Source organism: Myotis yumanensis, unplaced genomic scaffold (assembly GCF_028538775.1).
Source record: "Myotis yumanensis isolate MYYU_CA2020_CCGP unplaced genomic scaffold, mMyoYum1.0.hap1 SCAF_1, whole genome shotgun sequence".
Lineage (NCBI taxonomy): Eukaryota > Metazoa > Chordata > Mammalia > Chiroptera > Vespertilionidae > Myotis > Myotis yumanensis.
The window spans coordinates 94,899,810-94,924,834 of NW_027223752.1; the positions used below are offsets into that span (position 1 = coordinate 94,899,810).

The 25,025-nt window shown below is 37.9% G+C and overlaps 1 protein-coding gene across 9 annotated transcripts in view; it reads right to left on the reverse strand.

Moving 5' to 3' along the window:
- RALGAPA1 (Ral GTPase activating protein catalytic subunit alpha 1) overlaps window positions 1-25,025 on the reverse strand; it is a 283,623-nt gene that overhangs the window by 128,013 nt on the left and 130,585 nt on the right. For 5 of the 9 annotated variants that reach the window (XM_070428039.1, XM_070428075.1, XM_070428094.1 and 2 more), the window contains 9 exons: window positions 24,266-24,390; window positions 22,691-22,907; window positions 21,430-21,606; window positions 18,857-18,973; window positions 13,823-13,975; window positions 10,646-10,839; window positions 10,296-10,394; window positions 7,390-7,545; window positions 5,426-5,554 (listed from right to left, as the gene is read on the reverse strand). In XM_070428039.1, the coding sequence (XP_070284140.1) occupies window positions 5,426-5,554; window positions 7,390-7,545; window positions 10,296-10,394; window positions 10,646-10,839; window positions 13,823-13,975; window positions 18,857-18,973; window positions 21,430-21,606; window positions 22,691-22,907; window positions 24,266-24,390 (1,367 nt within the window). The remainder of the gene's footprint in view (window positions 1-5,425; window positions 5,555-7,389; window positions 7,546-10,295; window positions 10,395-10,645; window positions 10,840-13,822; window positions 13,976-18,856; window positions 18,974-21,429; window positions 21,607-22,690; window positions 22,908-24,265; window positions 24,391-25,025) is intronic. The other 4 variants (XM_070428057.1, XM_070428085.1, XM_070428103.1 and 1 more) reach the window with 1 other exon arrangement.

Genomic DNA, 25,025 nt, shown 5'->3' on the forward strand with positions numbered 1-25,025 from the left:
TAAATGCCATAATAGAGGCAATGGAGTACTTACTCTATTATGATTTTCAACAGAACTCATTTCTGTATGTAAAAAATAATCAAGATTTATTACAAGACAGCAGCATAAATGGGCAGGTTAAGCTGGTAGCCACTGTCCCAACCTAAAGTTATCCTGTAAAAATGAACCTGATTTAAAAAACACGCACACAATATTTAATGAAAGAGATTACCTACAGATTTTTCTTGACAGGTGAATGAAGTAACCAGGAATGTTCAGGTATATGGATAAAATGGGGGCAGGCCTAAAATGCGATAGTACTTAAGAAAAGCAAAAACTAACCAATTATTTTGTAATCTGCCTTGCAGGGGATGGGATGGGCGTGATTAACAGGAAGAAGTTGGTATGTTTAAGATCTAAAATGGAAATCCAAAGAGCAAGGTTTAGACTGTGTACTGCCAACATTATCCAGAGGAAAAAAATGTCCTTAACCTTATAGTGGAGATGTGGATATCAGGTTTGATTCCTGCATTTATTTTTTGTTTCCTATGCTGCCTATCTCAACAGGTATTCCTCATGTGAACCAGAAAATGACTATTTTCTAAATTTTTCCAAGATATTGCATACATAGTCTTCTAGATGTGTAGGAGGGTTGTGTAGTCACATGAAATGGATGCCTAAGGGCATTAGGGTTTAATTCTCCTGCAGAACCTTGAGAAAGGCTGCAGGAAATATGCTGACTAGTCACCTGGAATAACTGGCCCATTGAACAGTAATGGTTTTCATGATAAATTGATAAAAAATGACATTGGTTTAGCCCAGCCGGCGTGACTCAGTGTTTGAGCATCGATCTATGAACCATAAGATCACTGTTCGATTCCAAGTCAAGGCATATGCCCAGGTTTCAGGCTCCGTCCCCAGTAGGGGGCATGCAGGAAACAGCCAACCAATGATTCTCTCTCATCATTGATGTTTCTATATCTCCCTCTCTGAAATTAATCTACACTAATAAAAGAGAAACATGGTAATTGGCCAACTACCCATGGCCCCTCCCCCGGCCAGACAAGCCCAATGGCCCCCATCAGGGCGGGCCAGCCAGACCCCACCTGTGCATGAATTCATGCACTGGGCCTCTAGTAAAAATATATTTCAAAAACAAAATGACATTGGTTTATGTACTGGTCTCCCCTGAGTTCTGTAAACTTTTTGCCAGTATCCAAAAGATTGATAATCTGTGTGTGCTGATAATTCTATATAATAAAAGGCTAACATGCAAATCGACTGAATGGCAGAATGACTGGTTGCTATGATGCACGCTGACCACCAGTGGGCAGACGCTCAGACCAGGAGCTGCCCCCTGGTGGTCAGTGTGCTCTCATAGGGGGCGCGCTGCTTGGCCAGAAGCCGGGCTCACAGGCTGGTGAGCGCAGCGGCAATAGCGGGAGCTTCTCCCGCCTCTGCAGCAACTCTAAGAATGTCCGACTGATGTGGGGAGTGGGCCTAAGCCAGCCGTGGGCAAACTACGGTCCGCGGGCCGGATCCGGCCCGTTTGAAATGAATAAAACTAAAAAAAAAAAAAAAAAAAGACCGTACCCTTTTATGTAATGATGTTTACTTTGAATTTATGTTAGTTCACACAAACACTCCATCCATGCTTTTGTTCCGGCTCTCCGGTCCAGTTTAAGAACCCATTGTGGCCCTCGAGTCAAAAAGTTTGCCCACCCCTGGCCTAAGCTCTCAGTTGGACATCCTCCAAGAGCTCCTGGACTGCGAGAGGGCACAGGACGGGCTGAGGGACCCCCCCCACCCCCCCGCTGCCCTCAGTGCACAGATTTTGTGCACCGGACCTCTATATATGATAATAGCTTTATAACTTGTTTAGCATTCTTAGTTTGTCTACCATTTAATCTACTCCTAAGTTAATATACTTATTTAATACTAGAGGCCCAGTGCACAAAATTCGTGCACGGGGTGGGGAATGTCCCTCAGCCTGGACCGCACCCTCTCCAATCTGGGACATCCCTCTCACAATCCAGGACCACTGGCTCCTAACCGCTCACCTGCCTGCCTGCCTCATTGCCCCTAACTGCTTCTGCCTGCCAGCCTGATAGCCCCCTAACCGCTCTGCTGCTGGCACGATCGCCCACAAATGACCTCCCCTGCAGGCCCGATGGCCCACAACTGCCCTCCCCTGCCGGTCTGATCGCCCCCAACTGCCCTCCCCGGCTGGCCCGATCACCCACAACTGCCCTCCCCTGCTGGCCCGATTGCCCCCAACTGCCCTCCCCTGCCAGCCTGATTGCCCACAACTGCCCTCCCCTGCTGCAACCTGCCTCCTTTGCCGGGGCCTGCCTCCTCCACACAAGGTGGTGGAGAAGCCAGGACCAGCCTCCTCCATGCCACATGGAGCAGTGGGACCCCCAGGCCTCACCGCGCGGAGCGGCTGCCGGGCCCCACCTCTGCTCTGCCATCTTGTGGCGGCCATCTTGTGACAATGTCATGCGCAAGGGCATGAGGACCACCTAGGCTTTTATTAGTATAGATTCCCAAAGCACAGATTCTCTCTCTTTAAAAAATTTACTGTAACCTAGGATAGAATTATAATCTGAATCCTAGAATTCAAAACCTTCCAAAATATAGTAGTCTGAAGCAGTGCTTCTTAACCTTTAATGTCCATATCAATCATTTGAGATACAGTTAAAATGTATATTCTATTTCAGTACGTCTGGGATGGGGTCTGAGATTCTGCATTTCTAACAAGTGCCAAGATCATGACAGATGTTTTTAGTGTGCAGATCACATTTTGGGTAGCTGGAATCTAAAATACCTTTTTGTTCTTTCTGTCTACTACTCTCTAGTTAGGTTAACTAGCTTCTAAATAAAACGAATTATTTGTCATTCCTTGACAGCTTACTCATGTTTCCCCCTGCCTTAGAATACTACCCCTCATCTTCATCCTGACTTATAAAAATACTAATCTACCAAGAATATATTCAAGTATCTTTTACATGAAACCTCCCCTAAAAAAGTAAGATCTCTTCTTTGTCTGAATTACCATATAATTTTATTTAACAAACTCTCTTATTGCAAATTGTGTCAAATAATGTCCCAACCATGTTACAATTATTATTTTAATCCTTATAAAATAACCCTATGAGGAAGGTCATCTCCATTTTATAATTAAAGTAAGTGAGATAAAGAAATTAAGTAGTAACTTGCACAAGGTCTTAGAGTTAGTAAGTGGCAGAGCTGAGATTTTAACCCAGGCTGATTAACTATAGACTCCATGCTTTTAACCACTATACCAGCGGTTCTCAACCTGTGGGTCATGACCCCTTTGGGGGTTGAATGACTCTTTCACAGGGGTCGCCTAAGACCATCGGAAAACACATATATAATTACATACTGTTTTTGTGATTAATCACTATGCTTTAATTATGTTCAATTTGTAACAATGAAATTGGGGGTCACCACAACATGAGAAACTGTATTAAAGTGTCGTGGCATTAGGAAGGTTGAGAACCACTGGACTATACTAAGCTCCTCCTACTGGTACCTATTTGTTGTCCTATATTCTATAGATGTTAATATACTTTAGAATCTTATCTCATTTATTCTATATCCTTCTGTATTCTACCCAAAGGATCACAAGGTGAAACAAAAGTTTAATAATCATAGCTTAGCACTATGTTTAACACATACTAGGGTGCTAAATAAATACTCACACATCCTATCTAATAATAGACAAACATGGTAATTGACTGTACCTTCACTATGCCTCCCATTGGCTAATCGGCGTGATATGCAAATTAACCACCAACAAAGATGGCGGCTAATTTGCATACTGCAGGCAGGGTGGAACAGCGCCATCCCAATTGCCCTGCCGCCATCCGGGCCTGCTATTTGCGATCTGGGGTGGCAGGCGTCTGTGAGCGACCCGACCCGGGGTGGCCGGGCGGTGCAGCAGCGATCGGCCAGCCCACCTGGCCTCCATCTGGGCGTCCCTTGTGTGACCCGACCCGGGGTGGCCGGGTGGGGCAGCAGCGATCCGCCGGCCCGCCTGGCTTCCCGCGTACAACCCGACCTGGGGCTGCACCCCAACCCCTGGATTGGCCCTGCCGTGTGTGTGACCCGGGGAGGAGGGGCAGGCACCGAGGGATTAGGCCTACCATCTGCCACCCGGGGAGTGGGCCTAAGCCAGCAGATGGTTATCTCCTGAGGGGTCCCAGACTGTGAGAGGGCACAAGTGGGGCTGAGGGACACCCCCCCACACCTCCCCTCCCCCGCCAGTGCACAAATTTTTGTGCACCGGGCCTCTAGTTCAATTAATAAAAATCTGTAAGTATGATGCTGGGCTAGGCCCTGGAGATGCAAGATGAGTAAGACATGATCACTGTTCTCAGGGAACTAGAGAAATGAGATTAATAACTAGCTATAAACACAGGTTTTTCCTTTATTTGCACATTTCCTCTGGTGATTGCATCCAGTTTCATGGGTTTCAATACTATCTCAAAAGCAATGTTTCCCAGCTTTACATTTTCAGTCCTGATGTCTCCTTTGAGCTCCTGACTCAGGCATACGATGGACCTCCTGACATCTCATGCAAGTCTAATGGGCAGCTTACTATGTCCCAAATAGAACTCCCCCTCATTCACTGTTGGTCTTTTGCAGCTTATAAATGAAAAAATGTTTGTAAAACTGCTTTGCAAGTTATAGAGTGCTAGTCAAGTATTACCGATTTTTCTTTCCCAAACACTCTTTGAATTTTCTAGTAGGTTTTCAGTAAATTATTTCTTATTTATACTTTGCTACAGAGTGATCTTTCTAAAATACAAATTTGATCATGTCACTCTTTCCTTAAAATTCTTCAATGGTTCTTCATTATTTCCTTAAGATGAAATCTATTCTCCTTAGCACTATAAACAGTCACTGTCTTTCTCTTCAGTTCACCCCTGCCTCTTAAAATGAACATGTTCCAATTATACTGAGTTACTTGGCACCGCCTCAGCTCCATAGCTGCATAAAAAAATCCCACATGCTGTTTAGAGGTTAAAGTGTATTCCTAAGAGCATATTTCTGGGTTATCTCACCTCTGTTTCTTTCTTTTCTTTTGCTATAGTCCATTGCCTTTTCTTTACTTTCTTCCCTCCTCCTGTCCGTTTCCTTAGATTTCCTCGGTTTAAAATTCTGTTTTGCTTATCAGATTTAGTCCATTTTTATAGTCCTTGGGTCAATTCCTCAACAAATTTTAGTACTTTCTTATACATTAGAACTTCTTACTTTTTTAATGCAGAAGACACAATTCCAATTAAACTGTGAAATTTCCTGAACATTAGATTGCTATATTTTTATCAAGAACAGCTTAGTTCTTCCTTTGTTGCTCTTTAGTAGCATCTTGGTTAACTAATATTTGTTATATTATGAAGAACAGGAAATAAAAACTTACATTGAGAAAAGCTGAAGAAGCCACTCTGCCAGCTGCTACAATAAAATCCATAATAAGCATTGTGGCACCAGGCAAACCAAGTGAAAAAAACTGAGGTGAGCAGTGCTTGATGATTGTATTGACAATATCCTGAGGAATAAGGAAAGAAGGGAGAATGTCACAAACGTAATTTTGAGTATCAGCTAATCAATATCCTTAAAAATAGATATCACATGAAATAATAAAACAGGTATTCCTATATAATAAAAGCCTAATATGCTAGGTGTCCGGTCGTCCTTTCAACCAATCAAAGCGTAATATGCTAATGATATGCTAAGGCAGCTCAACCGCTCGCTATGACATGCACTGACCACCAGGAGGCAGACATCAACCGGTCGATCAGTCGCTATGATGTGCACTGACCACCAGGGGGCAGTAGACCGGCCGACCAGTCACTATGACATGCATTTACCACCAGGGGGCAGACGCTCTGACCAGTAGGTTAGCTTGCTGCTGGAGTCCAGCCGATTGGGACTGACTGAGACAGGCTGGACACACCCTGGAGCCCTCCTATGGTCCCTCCCTAGCTGGCCAACCTCCGGCGTCCACCCTGGCCCTGATCATGCACCGGTGGGGTCTCTCAGCCGGGCCTGCACTCTCTCATAATCCGGGACCCCTCGGGGGAATGTCAGAGAGCCAGTTTTGGCCTGATCCCACAGGCTAGGCAGAGGGACCCCACTGGTGCACGAATTCGTGCACCAGGCCTCTAGTTACTATATATTGGCTGACTAATTACAAATACTAATTTTAATTCCTCCAAATAATCCATACTTATTATATTCTGTCAAAGGAGAATACACTTAAAACATATTTGTTTAACTGACATCAATACAGCATTTTTTTTCACACTACAGAGGAAGTTGGAAGGATCTTTGTTTCAGAGGGTTAAAACTGAATTGCAGAGTAGTTCCTCCTGTTACCTATTTGTTTCCATGTGATGATTTTGATCTCTGAAGTTGCATGACCTGTTATATTACAACGGAAGAGATTCTCTTTTTTAGATAAACTGAAGTCCTTTGATGATAGATATCTAGCAATGGAAATCTAGATGTAGTCACCTTTGAGGGAATATTCTTGACTTGATTAATAATCCACTTTGCCTTTGGAATTTACAATGAGAATGTGGCATATTACCTTGTATTACTCAATGTGATTTATCTTACACAAAAGCTCTCTTTTTCTAGTTATCAAGATCATCGATTTATCTGAGACATATTATAAGGTAGAACATTGTAATTAGTTCTAATTAATGCAAGAAGTTTACTCATTTTTCAGAAAGTAAAACATCTTTTAATATAAATTTAATGCTCTCTAAATGAACTCAAAGTGAAATTTAACCATATTTGATAGAAATGCTTGCATTACTTTGACTTGTAACCTACCACTTTTCAGTTTTTTGGCCAGAATCAAGACACCTGAAGTAATGTTCTAGAGTCATAATTATGACTATATAATGTAATGATTGTGATTGACACAAATGCTAAGTCAATATAATTGTCATTATGCTCATACAATTTATGGTAATAAGAAAATGTGATGTGCTGACTCTTAGAGTAGAAAAAAACCTCTGAATACTACATGACTAGATGAGTAAGTCCATATGCCTCAAGTACCAATTATCAAGTAAAAATTACAAAATGTTGTCAACATAAGCAAAGGATGGCTTAATCTCTTCAAAAAGTGAACTATTTGGTATAACACTAGAGGAACAATGCATTTAATAGTCAAGTCAACCCCTTGTTACAATAGCTTGTTTTTCCACGTACATTTCAAAAACAAATAAGGTCATATAATAAAAAAACTTGTAAATAAACCACTACATAGGAAAAAATTTTAATTCTAGACTTTGAATGTCAGGAGTTAAACAGAATTGAGAATCAAAGATAAACATATAAAGCAACTTGCTAGAAAGTGCATATATTTACCTGATCAATATGAAGTAATCCACAATGCATTATGTTATAAAAATGTGTCAGAAAATCTCTATTTGGAGAAACATCTTGTCTTCTTTTCATTGTATTGCAAATAAGTTTATAAGCATGTAATTTACCTTGCTTATATTTATCAGTCAACATGGTTGCCTACAATTTAAAAATATTGGCTTTATTACTCAAAAACAAATACTGTTTATTAAATACTTAAACATTTAAATATATCAAGAAATATATATACATATATATATGTACACACACACACACACACACACACACACACACACACTGGAGGCTTAGTGCATGAATTTGTGCACGGGTGGGGTCCCTTGGCCTGGCTGGTGATCAGGGCCATCTCGAGGCCAGCTGGCCAGGGAGAGGTACCGCAGGAGGTTGGCCGCCCAGGCAGTGGGAGCACACTGACCATCCGACCGGCCAGGGGGAGGGACTGCAGGAGGTTGGGCAGCCATGGGAGGTTGACTATGGGAGTGCACTGACCACTCGGCCGACTGCGGTGAGGGACCCCGGGAGGTTGGCTGGCTGGAGGGAGGGACTGTGTAAGGTTGGCTGTGGGAGCACACTGATAACCAGGGGGCAGCTCCTGTGTTGAGTGTCTGTCCCCTGGTGGTCAGTGTGTGTCATAACAACCGGTTGTTCAGTTGACTGGTCCTAAAGGTCATTTAGGCTTTTATATATATATTTTTCAAAGCACGTATCTTATTTATATAACAAAGAGTTATTTATATATCCCTTACAGTAGGATAGTTTTGTTAGTAAGTTTTCTGTGCCTGTAACATCAAATGCTTTACTATTCATTTTTGTTTTGTTTTTAAATAGACTTTTTAGAAGAATAGTCTTAGGTTCATAGCAAAATTGAGCATAAAGTAGTTTTCATATACTCCTTAACCCCACACATGCTATTTTTTTTATAATTTAAATTCTTTATTGTTTAAAGTATTACATAAGTCTCCTTTCTCCCCATTGACGTCTCCCTGACTGCCCCCACTCCCCTGTAAAGCAATATATTTATTTTCATTTATTTCTATGTTCGCTCAATTTCTTTGAACTAAATATCAGAATTACCTAAACCATTACCATTAAAATGGTACAAAATAGTATGAATAACCACACAGTTTCGCTTAGAAAAATGTATCAAACATATCAAGTGATACTTAAAAGAATCACATCTTTAAAAGTACATACATACTGTGACACAAATTTAAGATTAATATTTCATTAAATATAATCTTATATAATAAAAGCTTAGTATGCAAATTGTCCCCTCCACCAGAGTTCTTCTGGGAGTTCAACCAGGGGGCGGGCAGCTGGGGAAAGGGAGGGAGTACCTGGCCGGTGGCCGGCAGCTGGCAGCTGCTAGGGACCCTACCAGTACACAAATTTCTTGCACTCGGCTTCTAGTAAAAACATAATCCTATATAATATAAGCCTAATATGCAAATCTACCGAATGGCGGAACAACCAGTGGACCAACTGGTCGCTATGATGTACACTGACCACCAGGGGGCAGACGCTTTAATGCAGGAGCTGCCTCCAGCCCACAGGCCAGACCAGCAGCAGCAGCAGCGGGAAGGGGGGGTGGGCAGTGAGTGGGTAGTGCCAGGCCAGCCAAGGTGGGTGCCAGCAGGGCCCCCCTGATTGGCCCACCTGTCACCCCAAAGATCAGCCCTGATCGCCAGCCAGGTCTAGGGACCCTACCTGTGCACGAATTTCGTGCACTGAGCCTCTAGTTTTCTATAAAAATGATGCATCCTGTACAACAAGCATATCAAACTCATGGCCGGCGGGCCACAATGAATATTTTTGCAGCCCCACCAATGTAATGGTATGTAAGAAATGTTTAAAAAATTTTGTAACTTAATTTTTACAATTTCCTGTTATACATAATCTTACCTAATAATAGACAAACATGTAAACTGACCGTACCTTCACTATGCTAACCAGCCAATTAGGAGAGTATGCAAATTAACCTAAAAAAAGATGGTGGTTAATTCGCATACGTAGGCTCCAAGCGGTGGAGCGAAGCCTGGCGGCCCCGGGCCAACAGAGCAGCAAAAGCCTCACGACCGTGGGGCCGGCAGAGCAGCGAAAGCCTCACGGCCCCGGGGCCGGCTCCAGCTAGAGCCCGGCAAGAGCGAAGGCCTGGGTGCCAGGTGCCAGAGAAAAACCGGTGCCAGCAGCCAGGGGAAAGGAAGGCCTATTGCACGAATCTCTTTGTGCAACAGGCCTGTAGTTATTAATAACAAACTATAATGTTCGCTAATGACTGATTACTATAATCATGTTGCATTCATTTCCCTTATGTGCCTTACGTGCAGGGGCACCATTTCTTTCCACTAATACTAGCAGGGTATATTTTAGCAGCCGAATGCCATGCTATTAGTCTTATACTGATTCATTTGGTGTGCGCAACAGGAAATATTTCGCTTTTGGAGAACCAGAAAAATAGGTTTATTTGCGTTATTAATTTGTGCTGTTATTCAGTGTCTGGTAAGTTAATGTTCAAAAAAAAATATTAATTTTTATTAAAATGTTCTATTATTTTATGTTAATGATTACTCATTTATTTCAGCTCTTTGTATTCAGCATGTCTCTATTGAAATAAACCTACATTTCTATGAAAATTAAAGCTTTTGTTTTTTTGCGGCCCACATAAACTTAACCCCTGTTTATTTAGCCCATGTTAGCCTTTGAGTTTGACATGCTTGCTGTACAATAATTTTGCTATGCCCACTCTCTTTGCTGTATAACCCCTAGTGACTAAAAACTAAGTGTGCTAGAAGACTACACAACAGCTCAAACATCTGTCAAATGTGTAAGACTGACACATACTTATATCCTAAATGAAATGTTTCAATTAATATTTTATATATTAAACTTACCTTGAAAAGCCAAGGTGTAAGAATTCTCAATGGAGGTATCAAAATTGGTGGAGAAGGGGAGGTCAAATTATCAGTCGAAATGCCGAGGTTATCTCTAATCTGTAATTTTCAAAAAAAATGCAATAAACCAACGAAAGGTGTTCTTTCTTCTAATTTGTTTTACCTTAAACTTGAGATCAAGTCCAGTATCTATCACTAACTACATATTTAATCATGGTTAAGTGACTTTATCATGGTAAGCACCAGTATATAATAAGGGGGGGAAAAGGATGGTGTGGCTATGTTATTTAAGGCTTCTGCTTCTTAATACTTTATTTTACTTTCCTTCTCTTATATCTTTTCTTTTTTACCTTAGCTAAATTCTGCCAAAGTTCACAGAGGTAATCAAAAACTTGAGCATGTATTTCAGGATCCATAATAGCATTGACGTCTCCCAAAATGCCTAGCATTCTCCGCCACATTACAGTAGCAACATCAGCATGCCATCCTGTAAGAGTACCCCCTGCCATCACACTACAACATTCAGATGGAAATTCACTGATTTCTATAGAAAAAAATAATACACAAGTATTAGTAATTTTTCTGGAGAATTGATCATAAAAACACAAAAGAGATGAATTAACTATCTTAAATATCTATAAAAGTAAATAAAAGAAATGTCAATATGCATTAGTGTTATTTTTTTCTTGATAAGGTAACAATATTACCAGTTCATAATTCCTTATTATGGCAATAATTACTTATTCCATAGTGCTTCTATCTAGCTTTAAATAAAGAAGAAATGATGAAGATACCAGATAAAGAAATTTATGTTTGATATAAAGATCATATTTACAACTACATACTCTATCTAATAACTATTTCAGATTATATCATCAAATTAATATAAAATCTCAGGCTACAGGCAGATCTTGTAGGAAGTCTTTATAAGCCAGTTTTTTTTTTTTAGTTAAAACTTCCAAAGAAATACATTTCACAATTATATCAGACCTACCATTAAAAGGATATCACAATGACATTGAAAAATACACATTTTTACTAAAATTTAAACATAATCTAAAATTTCCATATTTATATTCTTATTAATATTGGAAAGATTATATGTAAAAAATGTTACCTTGGATCCTAGTCACTTCTATCACAAATTATGTGATGTATAAGTTATTTAATAACCTCCCTACGGCTACGCTTCTTCATTTGTTAAATAGATGGTATAGCTGAATATCATTATAGGCCTCCTCCAGCTTTAAAAAAAAAAATCTATTACTCTTTAAAAAATTTTTTTATTAAAGTTATTGGGGTGACATTGGTTAATAAATTATATAGGTTTCAGGTATATGCCACATTAAAAAACTCTTTCTATTCAATGTATATAATAAAAAAGGGAAACTCATTTTTCAGTAAAAATGAGTAAACAATTTTCCTGCTTGATAAAAATCTTAATTATTTATGTTTATTAGCATATGTACATCCTTTACTCTTAATGTTTACCTTTTTTTTCTTTGCTTATAAGGTATACAATAACTGATTGTATTATTAAAAAGCTACTGAATAGTCTTTCACAATAATAAAAAATGGGCTCTGGTATAAACTCACTAAACTAACAGAAAGCGTGCAGTTTTTACTATCTCTGTTAACATTTCCCCTCTCTACAGGCCCTTCATAATATAGTGATAAGTCAACTTTGTCTCTAATTTATCCTTCTCAAACTAAACAAAATTTTAAATGATTACAAAGCAAGCAACAATTTGCTTTTATTTTTTAATCCTCACCCGAGGATATTTCTAAAAATTGATTTGAGAGAGAGAAGAAACAGAGAAAAACATTGATGTGACAGAGAAACATCAATCTGTTGCCTCCCATATGTGCCCCAACTGAGGATCAAACCCACAACATTTTGGTGTACAGGATGACACTCCAACCAACTGAATCATCTGGCCAGGGCACAATGTGTGATTCTAGATTGGGCTAATAGTGGTATAAGGTTGCTATAAAGGATATTATTGGGACAACTGAGGAAATTTAACTATGAACTAAAACTGCAGTGACATATCAACATTAAATACCTTGAATGTGGCCATTATATTGTGGGCATGCAGGAAACTAATGTATACTTATTCTTAGGACATTCTCGCTGAAGTGTTGAGGTGTGTAGAGTCTGTTATTTCTAATTCACCCTTAAATGACTTAGCAATGCCGAAACCGGTTTGGCTCAGTGGATAGAGCGTCGGCCTGCGGACTGAAGGGTCCCGGGTTCGATTCCGGTCAAGGGCATGTACCTGGGTTGCGGGCACATCTCCAGTGGGAGATGTGCAGGAGGCAGCTGGTCGATGTTTCTCTCTCATCGATATTTCTAACTCTCTATCTCTCTCCCTTCCTCTCTGTAAAAAATCAATAAAATATATTAAAAAAAAAAAAAATGACTCAGCAAAAAAATAAAATTTAAAAAAAGGGATGGTGGGATTTTTTGTGTGACTGTGTGAGTATACACAAAGGGATAAAGTGGCAAATATTAACAACTGGTGAATTTAAAGGATTTATGGATATTTATTTTACTAGCCTTGCAATTTGCTAAAAGTTTAAAACTTATTCCAAATGCCAGGAAGAAAACTGAAAACAAAAAATTGTAGACCAAAGGAGGAAAAAAAAGGTTAGAAACAACGCACAACCAGAAATAGGGCTATGTAATTCCAAGTTAATTGCATGCTAAGAGAATGAGTACCTTAAAAAAAAGTGTGTGTGTGTGTGGGGGGGGGGACAGAAGCTATATGGCTTAAAATTTCTTCCTTTGGTCAGAGAACAAACCTGCTGCATTATCAATGAAACTGGTATTTTGTATTATTTATTGTAAATATCTCAACAATGATGTCCTTGACCAAAGTTTTTAGCACATTTGCAAAATGACTTCTTATCCTGATGCTTATTACATCATGCAGGACTTAGCAAAAATAACTTTTGTTTTTAAATTTATAGTTTCTAAGGTTTCCTACTTACTTTTTAACATTTACTTAAAAATAAAGTACTTCATTTGGATTGCCTACTTTTTAATTAAATTTAGTTGATATACTTGAAGAATCAAGTTCAATGAAAAATTATTGATTTGATCAATTGTTTTGCTGAAAGCCTGATTAGCAAATGATAATTCTACTTTCTCCTGTGAGTCAGCAGGTTCTTCAGATACAACACTAAGAATAATGATGCCAAATTATGTATTTCCTGTTTTAGAAAATGAATGGCACTATATCAATGATAATATAACACACAAAATTAATGTAATCACTAATGCTAGAACTGTAATCAACTATAAAATCACAAATAACAAAAATCAGAATATAAATATTATTCTTTAAGTGTAAGAAAAAATGTTATAGTAACAAATTTCCAAGATTAGAAAACCCCAATGACAGAATAATACATAATAAATATGTATATAATACATAATCAAATTTAAGATGCCTTATTTTAAGATCTCTTAACACTAATGCCCTGAAAGGAGAAATGGCAAATATCTAATTTCCAAATATTGCCTAGGTCATCTGGCGTCTGAAGAACAGAGTGGTGAAGTTTCTCATCAAGCTGCAGATCTTTCTGTTCCATATGTTCTATATTCAATGTAGAAGGAGAAGGTGTTTGTGACCTGGATCCCAGAGCTGAATGAACTGGAGAAGCACTTTCTGAACCTGTAGATATAATTTCATAAAATTAGCATAAAGAAGATATTCAATACCCTCTAGGATGTAATGCTTAAGCCCCAATAAAATAGAAATTAAAAATATCAAGATTAAAAAAAGGTTATAAATTAGCCAAAGAGGTAAAATTAAAGTATTATACAAGACTGTATCTAGTGGTCTCATCTTATGTCTACCATGGAACTAGTATGGAATCAGAATTGGACATATCAGCTAATAGAAGCCATCAATGAAGGCAAGAATATCTACTCCCATTCCTGGTCCAGCTATAGAGATTCTGGTACCCAGTGCTATTCAATTTCATTTACTTCAACCTTGGGGCAATTAGATTTATTTTATGATTATTTTTTCATATATTTTTTATTGATTTCAGAGAGGAAGGGAAAGGGGGAAAGAGAAAAACCAATGATGAGAGAGAATCATTGATCGGCTGCCTCCTGCATGCCCCCTACTGGGATTGATCCTGCAACCCGGGCATGTGCCCTGACCGGGAATCAAACCCTGACCTCCTGATTCATAGGTGGACACTCAACCACTGAGTTGCTGATCAGGCTCTTGGGGCAATTGAAGAAGAACTTGCTCCTTAGGCTATATATACCACTATGGTTGCTAGCCTGAATTACAGTGGTCCCTGGTGGTCCTAGTCTTTAGTCTCCCTCTAACCCCTAACCCTTCTTCCTAATCTATTCTCCATAAGGCAAAAAAAACACCCAAAAAAAACAAAAAAAGCAAGAAACAAAAAAAAACAACAACCCAAAATAAAAAACCCTAAAAATGAATCTAATCATATCATTCTCTTATTTAAAATCCTTCTATGGCTCTTTAGGGGACTCAGCATAAGCCCAAACTTCTTAGTGGTTTTCCAGTCTTTCTGCAACTTTCTTACCATTCTACTCTCCCTCTAATACAGCGATTTTCAACCTTTTACATCTCATGGCACACATAAGTTAATTACTAAAATTCTGTGGCACACCAAAAAAATATTTTTTGCTGATCTGACAAAAAAAAGGTATAATTTTAATTCATTCACACTGAACAGCTATTGCTGTGTTGGCTGTTGTCATTTTTTTAAAACTTGACAATCTAAGGGAAAAGAGGTAGGTCAGTGTCCCTGACTACAAAGTCAGTTACTGCATGTTTTAAAAATTCTTGCGGCACACTGGTTGAAAATTGCTGCTCGGGTACTTTTAAGTTCTAGCCATAGAAAGTAAACTGGTATTTATCAGAATGCATCATACCTCTGGCCTTTTTCACATGTTTTCCTTTACATGGAGCCCTAACCCTCTTCTTTTAGGCCTGGTTGAATTTTATTTATTTTTCAAGTCACAGCTTAAACACTACTTTCTAAGAAGCCTAATCCTGACTTGACCTGACCAGTGTGAATAAGGATTCTCTGCTATAACACCTTGTATCTCCCCATTATATCACTTATCACAATGACTTGAAACTGCCTGTTTAGTTTTAAATATTCTTCAGTAGCACATATATTCTGTAAGAATAGGGACTGTATCTATGTTATATACTATAGTATTGCCAGTGTCTACTACAATGTCTGGCACATAGCAGGCATTCTTCTTATTTTATTTTTTATTTTTTTCATTCTTCTTATTTTAAATGATATATAATGCAAATTAATATCGTACTGAATAACTGGTGGTGGATGTAGTGGAGTACTGCGAGTACCAAGCAAGTAGTTAAAATATTAGGTCTTTTCATTTTATTTTTAAGCTTCTTTCTAGCAGAGGCCCTAGCCTGGTAACTCAGTTGGTTAGAGAGTCATCCCGATACACCAAGGTTGCTGGTTCATCCCTGGTCAGCAATCAAACACTGAATGCATTACTAAGTAAAACAAACTTTTGTTTTTTTTCTCTCTCTTTCAAAAAATCAATAAAAAAAGCTTTCTAGTAGAGAAATATCAATATTCTGTACTCAATAATCATGAAACTCTCCGATAGTTACCTCTTTCCATACAATAAAGCAAAAAGCACATAAATGAAATACATGTGTATTATTTTATTTCCACAAATGTGTCATTTCATATTATTTATATAATTTTTAAATATAACAGAGTTAAGTCCCTTAAAAAGTACATATGGAGGTATGAATGCCTTATTTAATGATAATCATATGAATTAATCTAGGTTAAATTATGATACATAGTATGTGGTAAGTTTCCTGTCCTTCATTTGGAATTTGGTGTAAATTAATATGATACAAAATCATGTTAAAGGGCAGCTACAGAAACTTAAGGATACTATACCTTAATACAAACACAAACTGCTGAGGGCACAATGAAAAAAACCTCCTTAACATTTATCAAAAAATGTAAGTATGTGACAAAAACATTCATTAGCTTCGTAGTCAAAAGCAAAAGAGATTTTTTTGCTTTGTTATAAATATGTACAGTATATCCAAGATATGACATTAAATATTATTTACATTTTTTTATCCTTACCCAAAGATATTTTTAAATTGATTTTGAGAGAGAGAGAGAGAGAAACTTGGTTGTAAGAGAGAAACATCGGAAAGTTGCCTCCTATAGCCACCCAAATTGGGGATCGAACCCGCAACCTAGGTATGTGCTCTGATTGGTAATTGAACCCGGTTCAACCAACCAAGCCATCCGGTCAGGACTAAAATATTAATTTTTTTAAAATAAAGATATTGCTTTAAATATAGCCATGCCCACAAAACAAGCTATTTAGTTTTTGTTTTTATGACCTATATGAGATTTTATTTTGTAGTTCAAAAAAAGTTATAGGAAAACAGAAGGGTATTTCAGGACTACTAACATTCTTTGATAGAATACAGCTATTCTTAAAGTAAACAGTGTGATAACATGCAAATTTCACCTTCAGAAAATACTGTGTTGAATTGTTTTTATATTGAGTATATGAAGTTGTATACTTCGCTGAATTTTATATCTTCTAAACAAATTAATCCAAGAACTGGGTTAGTTTTTTAGAAAAACACCCCTGGCACTAATAATAATGGCCCCATTAAGATTAGAATACCTAATAAAACTTCCTAGTAGAGTCCTAGAAACAGTCACTATGTATAGCAAACATACGTTACATAAATATTAAAAATTCTTAGAAATTGAATTAGCCCGAAATCATTGTGAGGCAAAGGCCTAAAATAAGTTCTCTATACATATCAAGTTTTATTTTCAGAGCTTTGTGTGAAACTTTATTTTTGGTAACTAAAAAGAAATAAGAGCTGAACCGGTTTGGCTCAGTGGATAGAGCGTCGGCCTGCGGACTGAAGGGTCCCGGGTTCGATTCCGGTCAAGGGCATGTACCTGGGTTGCGGGCACATCCCCAGTAGGGGGCGTGCAGGAGGCAGCTGATCGATCTCTCTCATCGACGTTTCTAATTCTCTGTTCCCCTCCCTTCTTCTCTATAAAAAAATCAATAAAATATATATTTTTTTAATATATTTTATTGATTTTTTACAGAGAGGAAGGGAGAGAGAAATAGTTAGAAACATCGATGAGAGAGAAACATCGACCAGCTGCCTCCTGCACATCTCCCACTGGGGATGTGCCCGCAACCCAGGTACATGCCCTTGACCGGAATCGAACCTGGGACCTCTCAGTCCACAGGCCGACGCTCTATCCACTGAGCCAAACCGGTTTTGGCATCAATAAAATATTTTAAAAAAATTAAAAAAAAAAAGAAATAAGAAAGAAAAAGTGGGGTCATACTTCTTTTACATATTATAATCTTTTGAAGATACAATAGTCTGATAAATAGCTTAAAGAAAACTAGAATATGGCTTATATGGTAAACATCCCTAGTTCACTCAGAGCAAGATGTTTAGAAACTTTTCTTACCTTCAAAAAAGTAACTCGCCTCCAGATTAAGACAGAGGCACATATGGTGGGATTCTGAGTCATAAGCTGGGATGGTTATCAGGAGATCTCTAAACTACTGAGCAAACTTCTCAGGCATTTTATTATTTCTACTTTGAAATTCCAATCTTTTCAAGGTTCAATAATCTCTCTACACTGTCCAAAAATTTAGTTTTGATAATATTAAAATGTGTGTCACAGTAAAATCTAAAATCTTACTTTTTTCCCCACACATTTTAAGTGTACAATTATATAAAATTGGCAACTGTATATAGTCCTATATTCAACACAATAAAAATATATAACAGATCACCATTAAAAGCTTTCTTATGCCTATTTCCAGTTGATCCCCTTCCCTAACCAAGTTATAACTGATCCGCTTTGTCACTACAGTTTTGTCTTTTCTAGAATTTACTATAGATGGGAATAATAAAGTATGGTATGTAGGCTTTTGTATTTGACTTCTCTCATTTAGCATGTTTTTGAGAGTCATGGTTTTCATATATTAACATTTAATTCCTTTTTCTTGAGTACAATTCCACAGAATATTCAATGAATGAATACATAACATGAAAAGTTGCTGAATATAATTATTTACTGTATAAACATAGAATATTAGTATATTGAAAAATAAGCTCAATAGCCAGTACGCTTTACATTTTTTATAATACTTGCCAAAGAAATTTATAAAAATCTAGGCTGATTCTGAAAGACAATGAAAAAGGTAGAGTGCAGTAATTCTTAACTTTTGTTTGTTTGTTATCTATTTAAAAATTGCTGCAGAAAATGCTCTAATGTCAACATACACAAAATTTCACATACAATACTAGGAGTTCACAGAATCCCCTGAAGCTTATGCATGATTCTAGGTCAAAAAACTCTCATTTATTTTTTTCTCTATTATTACATAAAGGTGAGTGAAAAAATAATACTTAGCCCTACCCGGTTTGGCTCAGTGGATAGAGTGTCAGCCTGCGGACCAAAGGGTCCTGGGTTCGATTCCAGTCAAGGGCACGTACCTTGATTGCAGGTTCCTCCCCGGCCCGGGCCCAGGTCAGAACTGGTGCACAAGGCAACCAATTGATGTGTTTCTCTCACATCGATGTTTCTGTCTTTCCCTCTCTCTTCTACTCTCCCTAAAAAAAATCAATGGAAAAATATCCTCGGGTGAGGATTATAAACCACAACAAAATAATAATAATACTTAAATAGTTATAAGTAATACTTAAAATCTATCAAAATTGGAGAAACAAAGATGGCGGCATAGGTAAACACCAGAAATTGCTGCCTCCGACAACAACTTCAAAAATACAACTAAAAGACAGAATGGTCATCATCCAGAACCACAGGAAGGCTGGCTGAGTGGAAATTCTACAACTAGAAGGAAAAGAGAAGAGCACACAGACTCAGAGGAGCTACGAAAGTAAAGTGCAGAGGTACGGAGGCTCCGGCGCGTGGGGAAAGGGGCAGGCACCTGAGGACGCGGCTGTCTTTTTGAATCGGGAGGGAGTCACAAGCTCCCGATTGCTCTGAACTCCGGTTCCGGGAAGTCTCTGGGGTCCCAGGGCTCATACGGGGAGAAATTGGACGGTCTGGCAGCGGGCAGAACTCGGAACTTGAGGACGGCTTTCCCTCAGAGGTGCTGGCAGCAATTACCAGGACACTGAGACGTGGGGCCTCTTAGGGCAGGGCTGAGAATCAGCCATAGCTGCTTGCTCCGCCCTGTTGATTCCGAGACCCTGCCCCGTCCAGGCTGCTGCAAAGGCTTTTGCATATGAATGCCCGAGTCCTTTGCAACCTGAAAATTACCTAACAAATTGCAGCTGGGCCAGACAGACCCAGAACTTCCAAGAGAAGGCCCAAGGCCCCACAGCAGCTTGCATTGCTACACAGCTGGGCCTCATCTGGGCACCCCCAAACCCCCCAAAAAGGAAGGGGAATCTGCATATCTCTTCGTAGCTCCTGCTGGGTAACCTCAGGAAGAGGCTTAATTAGCACCTCCTTAGATCCAAGAGCCAGTGTACCTAATGGTCAGAGTGGGACCATCCAGATTACAACTCCTCAGATTCATAAGGAACACACTCAGGGGGCAGACTCAGTGAGCACCAAAGCTCCACTGAAGCAAGTCTTGACCCAGAAGGGTGTCTGCAGCACAGAAATTCTCCCATTGCAGACACAGCTGATTCTCACTGCCAATTGGCCTGGAGGTCAATTCCTCCCAGTGACACCTACAACAATTAAGGCTTAACTACAACAAGACTGCGCACAAAGACCACAAGGGGGTGCACCAAGAAAACATAAAAAATGCGGAGACAAAAAAACATGACAGAAATGGAGGCTATAGAGCTAAAAAACACACTTTTGAGGGCTTTCAATAATTTGCTAGAAGCTGCCGATAAACTTGATGAGAGCCTCAAGAAATCTAATGAGACCCTCGATGTAGTGATAAAGAACCAACTAGAAATTAAGCATACACTGACTGAAATAAAGAATATTATACAGACACCCAACAGCAGACCAGAGGAGCACAAGAATCAAGTCAAAGATTTGAAATGCGAAGAAGCAAAAAACACCCAACCGGAAAAGCAAAATGAAAAAAGAATCCGAAAATACGAAGATAGTGTAAAGAGCCTCTGGGACAGTTTCAAACGCACCAACATCAGAATTATAGGGGTACCAAAAGATGAGAGACAGCAAGATATTGAAAACCTATTTGAAGAAATAATGGCAGAAAACTTCCCCCACCTGGTGAAAGAAATGGACTTACAGGTCCAAGAAGCACAGAGAACCCCAAACAAAAGGAATCCAAAGAGGACCACACCAAGACACATCATAATTAAAATGCCAAGAGCAAAAGACAAAGAATCTTAAAAGCAGCAAGAGAAAGAAAATCAGTTACCTACAAGGGAATACCCATACGACTGTCAGCTGATTTCTCAACAGAAACTTTGCAGGCCAGAAGGGAATGGCAAGAATGTTCAAAGTGATGAATACCAAGAACCTACAACCAAGATTACTTTATCCAGCAAAGCTATCATTCAGAATTGAAGGTCAGATAAAGAGCTTCACAGATAAGAAAAAGCTAAAGGAGTTCATCACCACTAAACCAGTATTATACGAAATGCTGAAAGGTATCCTTTAAGAAGAGGAAGAAGAAGAAAAAGGTAAAGATACAAATTATGAATAACAAACATGCATCTATCAACAAGTGAATCTAAGAATCAAGTGAATAAATAATCTGATGTACAGAATGAACTGGTGATTATAATGAATCAGGGACATAGAAAGGGAATGGACTGACTATTCTTGGGGGGGGAAGGGGAGTGGGAGATGCGGGAAGAGACTGGACAAAAATCGTGCACCTATGGATGAGGACAGTGGGTGGGGAGTTAGGGCGGACGGTGGGGCGGGAACTGGGAGGAGGGGAGTTATGGGGGGGAAAAAAAGAGGAACAAATGTAATCTGAACAATAAAAATTTAATTAAAAAAATAAAAATAAAAAAATAAAATATATCAAAATTAAATTCTAAACAGGTTCTTTGGTGGATTTAAAAAATGCATTTAAGAAATACATTCCCTTGAGTAACTTTACCAGTAACCGTTGCAACTTCAGCAGAGAAAGCTTGTTGATTAAGACTGCTTGTTTCAGAATCTATGTGAAGCGTGGTTAGACTAGCCACTTCTTGCTCTTCAGTACTCTGATGGTGACCAGAACCTGAATCCACATCAGCAGATGATGCAATCCCAGTATCAGCTCCAAAGCCAAAATCTATAGGAAAAAGAAATGCTAGTACATAAAAGTCCCAATCACAAAACAAAAATATCTACAAGAGACACAGCTACTTCAGCAAAATAATTAAACATTGACATTCTCCCTAAATCTATTCTATTTATATACCACTCACACAAGTGTAAATAATGTTAATACTTGGAAGTTTACAATTAGAAAATTTTTTTAAAAGTTCTCATAGATAATTATTAACAAACAACAATGATAAAAGACACCCAGACATATATCATCACTATTCTTACCCATGTTTCTGATAGTTAGTAATACACTTACTGCTCTTAAAGTACTTTATAATCTTTAGTGTGTGTGTGTGTGTATACATACACACATATATATAGTAAAAATAACACATATGTGGATGATAAAAATCATTTTTCTTTTAAATCATATTTCTAGTCTGAGGTAAGAGCAGTATATATCCATAAGGGTGGCAAACATGTAATTCTCCAATGTATCTCCCAGCTCTTCACAAACTTGGTTCCCAAGGTTTTGACTTCTTTTTTTAAAATTTTGGTGCCCTTCACTGACTGCCAAGTGTAATACAGAATTACAGTAGAAAAGATATATGGTAGTGATATAATACCAAATAATATCACTGATGTCATTTTAACATGAATTATTCAAGAAACATTCTCAATAGTGTAGCAATAAACATAACTATACTGAACATACTGAAGCACTGAACATAATTAGGTTCCCAAATATGAGTATATAAAGTAGTAACAACTCATAATCATGACTATCTGACCTTTATTCTAATATCAAGTTCATACTAATTTTTTTCCTTCCTACATTTTTGGTCTTTAAATCATTCATTTTATAAAAGGACAATATATTTGGTCTTTTAAAATGTCTTTAGTCTGCCAAAATAAAGTGGCCCCAACTTGAAAATGATTCCCTAAAAATTCCTTTGGAATTTCACTGAAAAATGAAATCAAAATATGTAGAAATCCCCTACATAATATTAGAGAGGAAGGTGATGGTCATGTGATTCATAACTCAATCTCGAACAGAAAACAGTCAACAAAAAAATAATAATGCTCAAATAGAAAAAGATACTTGCTGTCAAATTTTCGTCCATCATATTGGAAAGCACTGAAAGAATCCGAATGACTATCTGAGCTGATAAGATCACTGCTCCCTGCACTGGCAGGAGAAGTCCATTCTGAGGGTACACCGGGGTCATCAATAGGGCGCATTTGGTTCTGCTTGTTTAGAATATCAGGGAGGTCTTTGGGAATTTCGAGGCTGCCTGGACTACTTCCTCTTCTTGTCATAGTCTAAAAATTTAAGAAACATTTACCATTTTAAAAAAGCTCTTAAATTCTCACTGGACATCTGAAATCTTTCATTCCTGAGACAATTATCACAATAAATGTTGTGAATTAGGGCCTGAAGCAGGAGGGGAAAAACATACTAATGGTACAATCTATATTAACTGTATGGAGCTGGGAGCTGGAACCTGAAACTATTAGTCCACCTAAAGCAAAGACCCAAATATCAGATGGTGCTGGGCCTAATACTCTTAAGCCTCAAAAGTATCCATAAAGTAAATATAAGTTAAGAGAGTAGAAAGAGGAAAATATTCAAATGGAAAAAGAAGAAGCAATAAGAGATAGTGAAAGGAGGAAAGAATGCCACTCTACAATAATGTCATTCTATAATGATGCTAGAAAGATGTTATTCTATAATGATCCTATAATTTTTTTCCCACTCAAGAAAAAAAATAAGGGTGGGAAATGTAATGGTCCTGCAGACTTTCATTAAAGACAAGTTGAGTTGGTGAAAGAGGGTATAGGGGGTATAAATGGTGATGAAATAAATTAATTAGTTAAAAAGAAAAGTTGAAACCCAATGGAATATGACCATTCTTTTTGTTGTTGTTGTAAATTTTCACCTAAGGATATTTTTTCCATTGATTTTTAGAGAAAGTAGAAGGGAGGTGGAGAGAGAAACATTGATGTGAGAGAGACACATCGACTGAACTGAGGGGCCAGTGATTGAGCATGCAACTAAGGTACATGCCCTTGACCAAAATCGAACCTGGGACCTTTCAGACCACAGGCCAGCACTCTATCCACTCAGCCAAACCAGCCAGGGCTGGACTATGACAATTCTAAAAGGCAATTCCACATATATTTATCTTTCCTTAACAATTAAGCATTATTAGGGATAAAACTGCTTCTATTTTCATTTGGCCATAATTCTAATACTCAAAACAAAGATAACTTTTAAATCTATCTCAAAATTATCTGTAATGACTGAGAAATTTATGCTCTCAGTGTTATGGGAGTTTGGCCAGAAGACCTCCACTGTTATCTTTTCTGCTACGGGCTGGCAACAGGTATGAGGGTAACCTACGAGCAAATAGAGGGAGGGTTAAGAAGGCAGTCGTTTATAGTTAAGTAGTGGAGCAAACACCTGCTTTACTCTGGTCAAAACTATATGCCTGCTTGTTTTATTCTTTGAATATGAAAATATAATTTAAAATGTTTAATTAAAAAGGGTTAAATTTGGGGGGAAGGCTGTTTTGAATAAAAATTTCCATATATTATATATAGATGAACATAGTTATACATCTTTTAGTTTCTCTACCTTCCTCTCTAAAACCAGATATGTAAAATAAAATAATACTTACTGAGGCATTACCACTTCGAAGTCGTTCTGCTATAAACTCATCCATCAGATCAGGAACATTAGCATTGCTGCTGCCAATATCACTATTAAGAGGAGGCAGTTTTGGGCTCATATCCTCTTTATTGACTAAAAATAAATAAATAACTATATATAGTGAGGAAAGACTTAACCGCATTTTCTAAATTTGAAACAAACAAGAACAACTCAAAACAAATTACCTATGCCATATCAATTATTTGCCAAACATGCATTTATAAATAATTTCTCTCCCTTTAGATTTAATTTTAAGAATTAGTAAATTGATATTTACTTTAACTAAGCAGATGTTAGTCAATCTTCAGTATAACCTTAAATAGCAAGAAAGCTTATAGATAAGCACTAGTTGGAGTTAGGTTAATATTGATTATAAAGAAACTGGTATATTTATCTTTCTTTCTGCCTCTATGCTTCTATTTAGTCTTAATTTATAATTCCCCTTTTTTCCGAAAGAATATTTGCAATAAATATATCCCTTGAATCTATGCAAATCTCAGTGGGACATAAATGCATTTAAATTTAGATATTTATAAATAAAAATTCTATGATTTTGACATGTTGCTTCTATTCACTACAAAATCTAATTTTATTGCTTTAATAAAAGGTATTTTCACAAAGGTTTTTCTGTAAAAAGAAAAGCCCAAAATAATTTTCTTGATATTTTTTGTTATCTTGATTTTTTAATGTCTACATTCTGATTAACATTACCAAGAAAGTGTTAAACT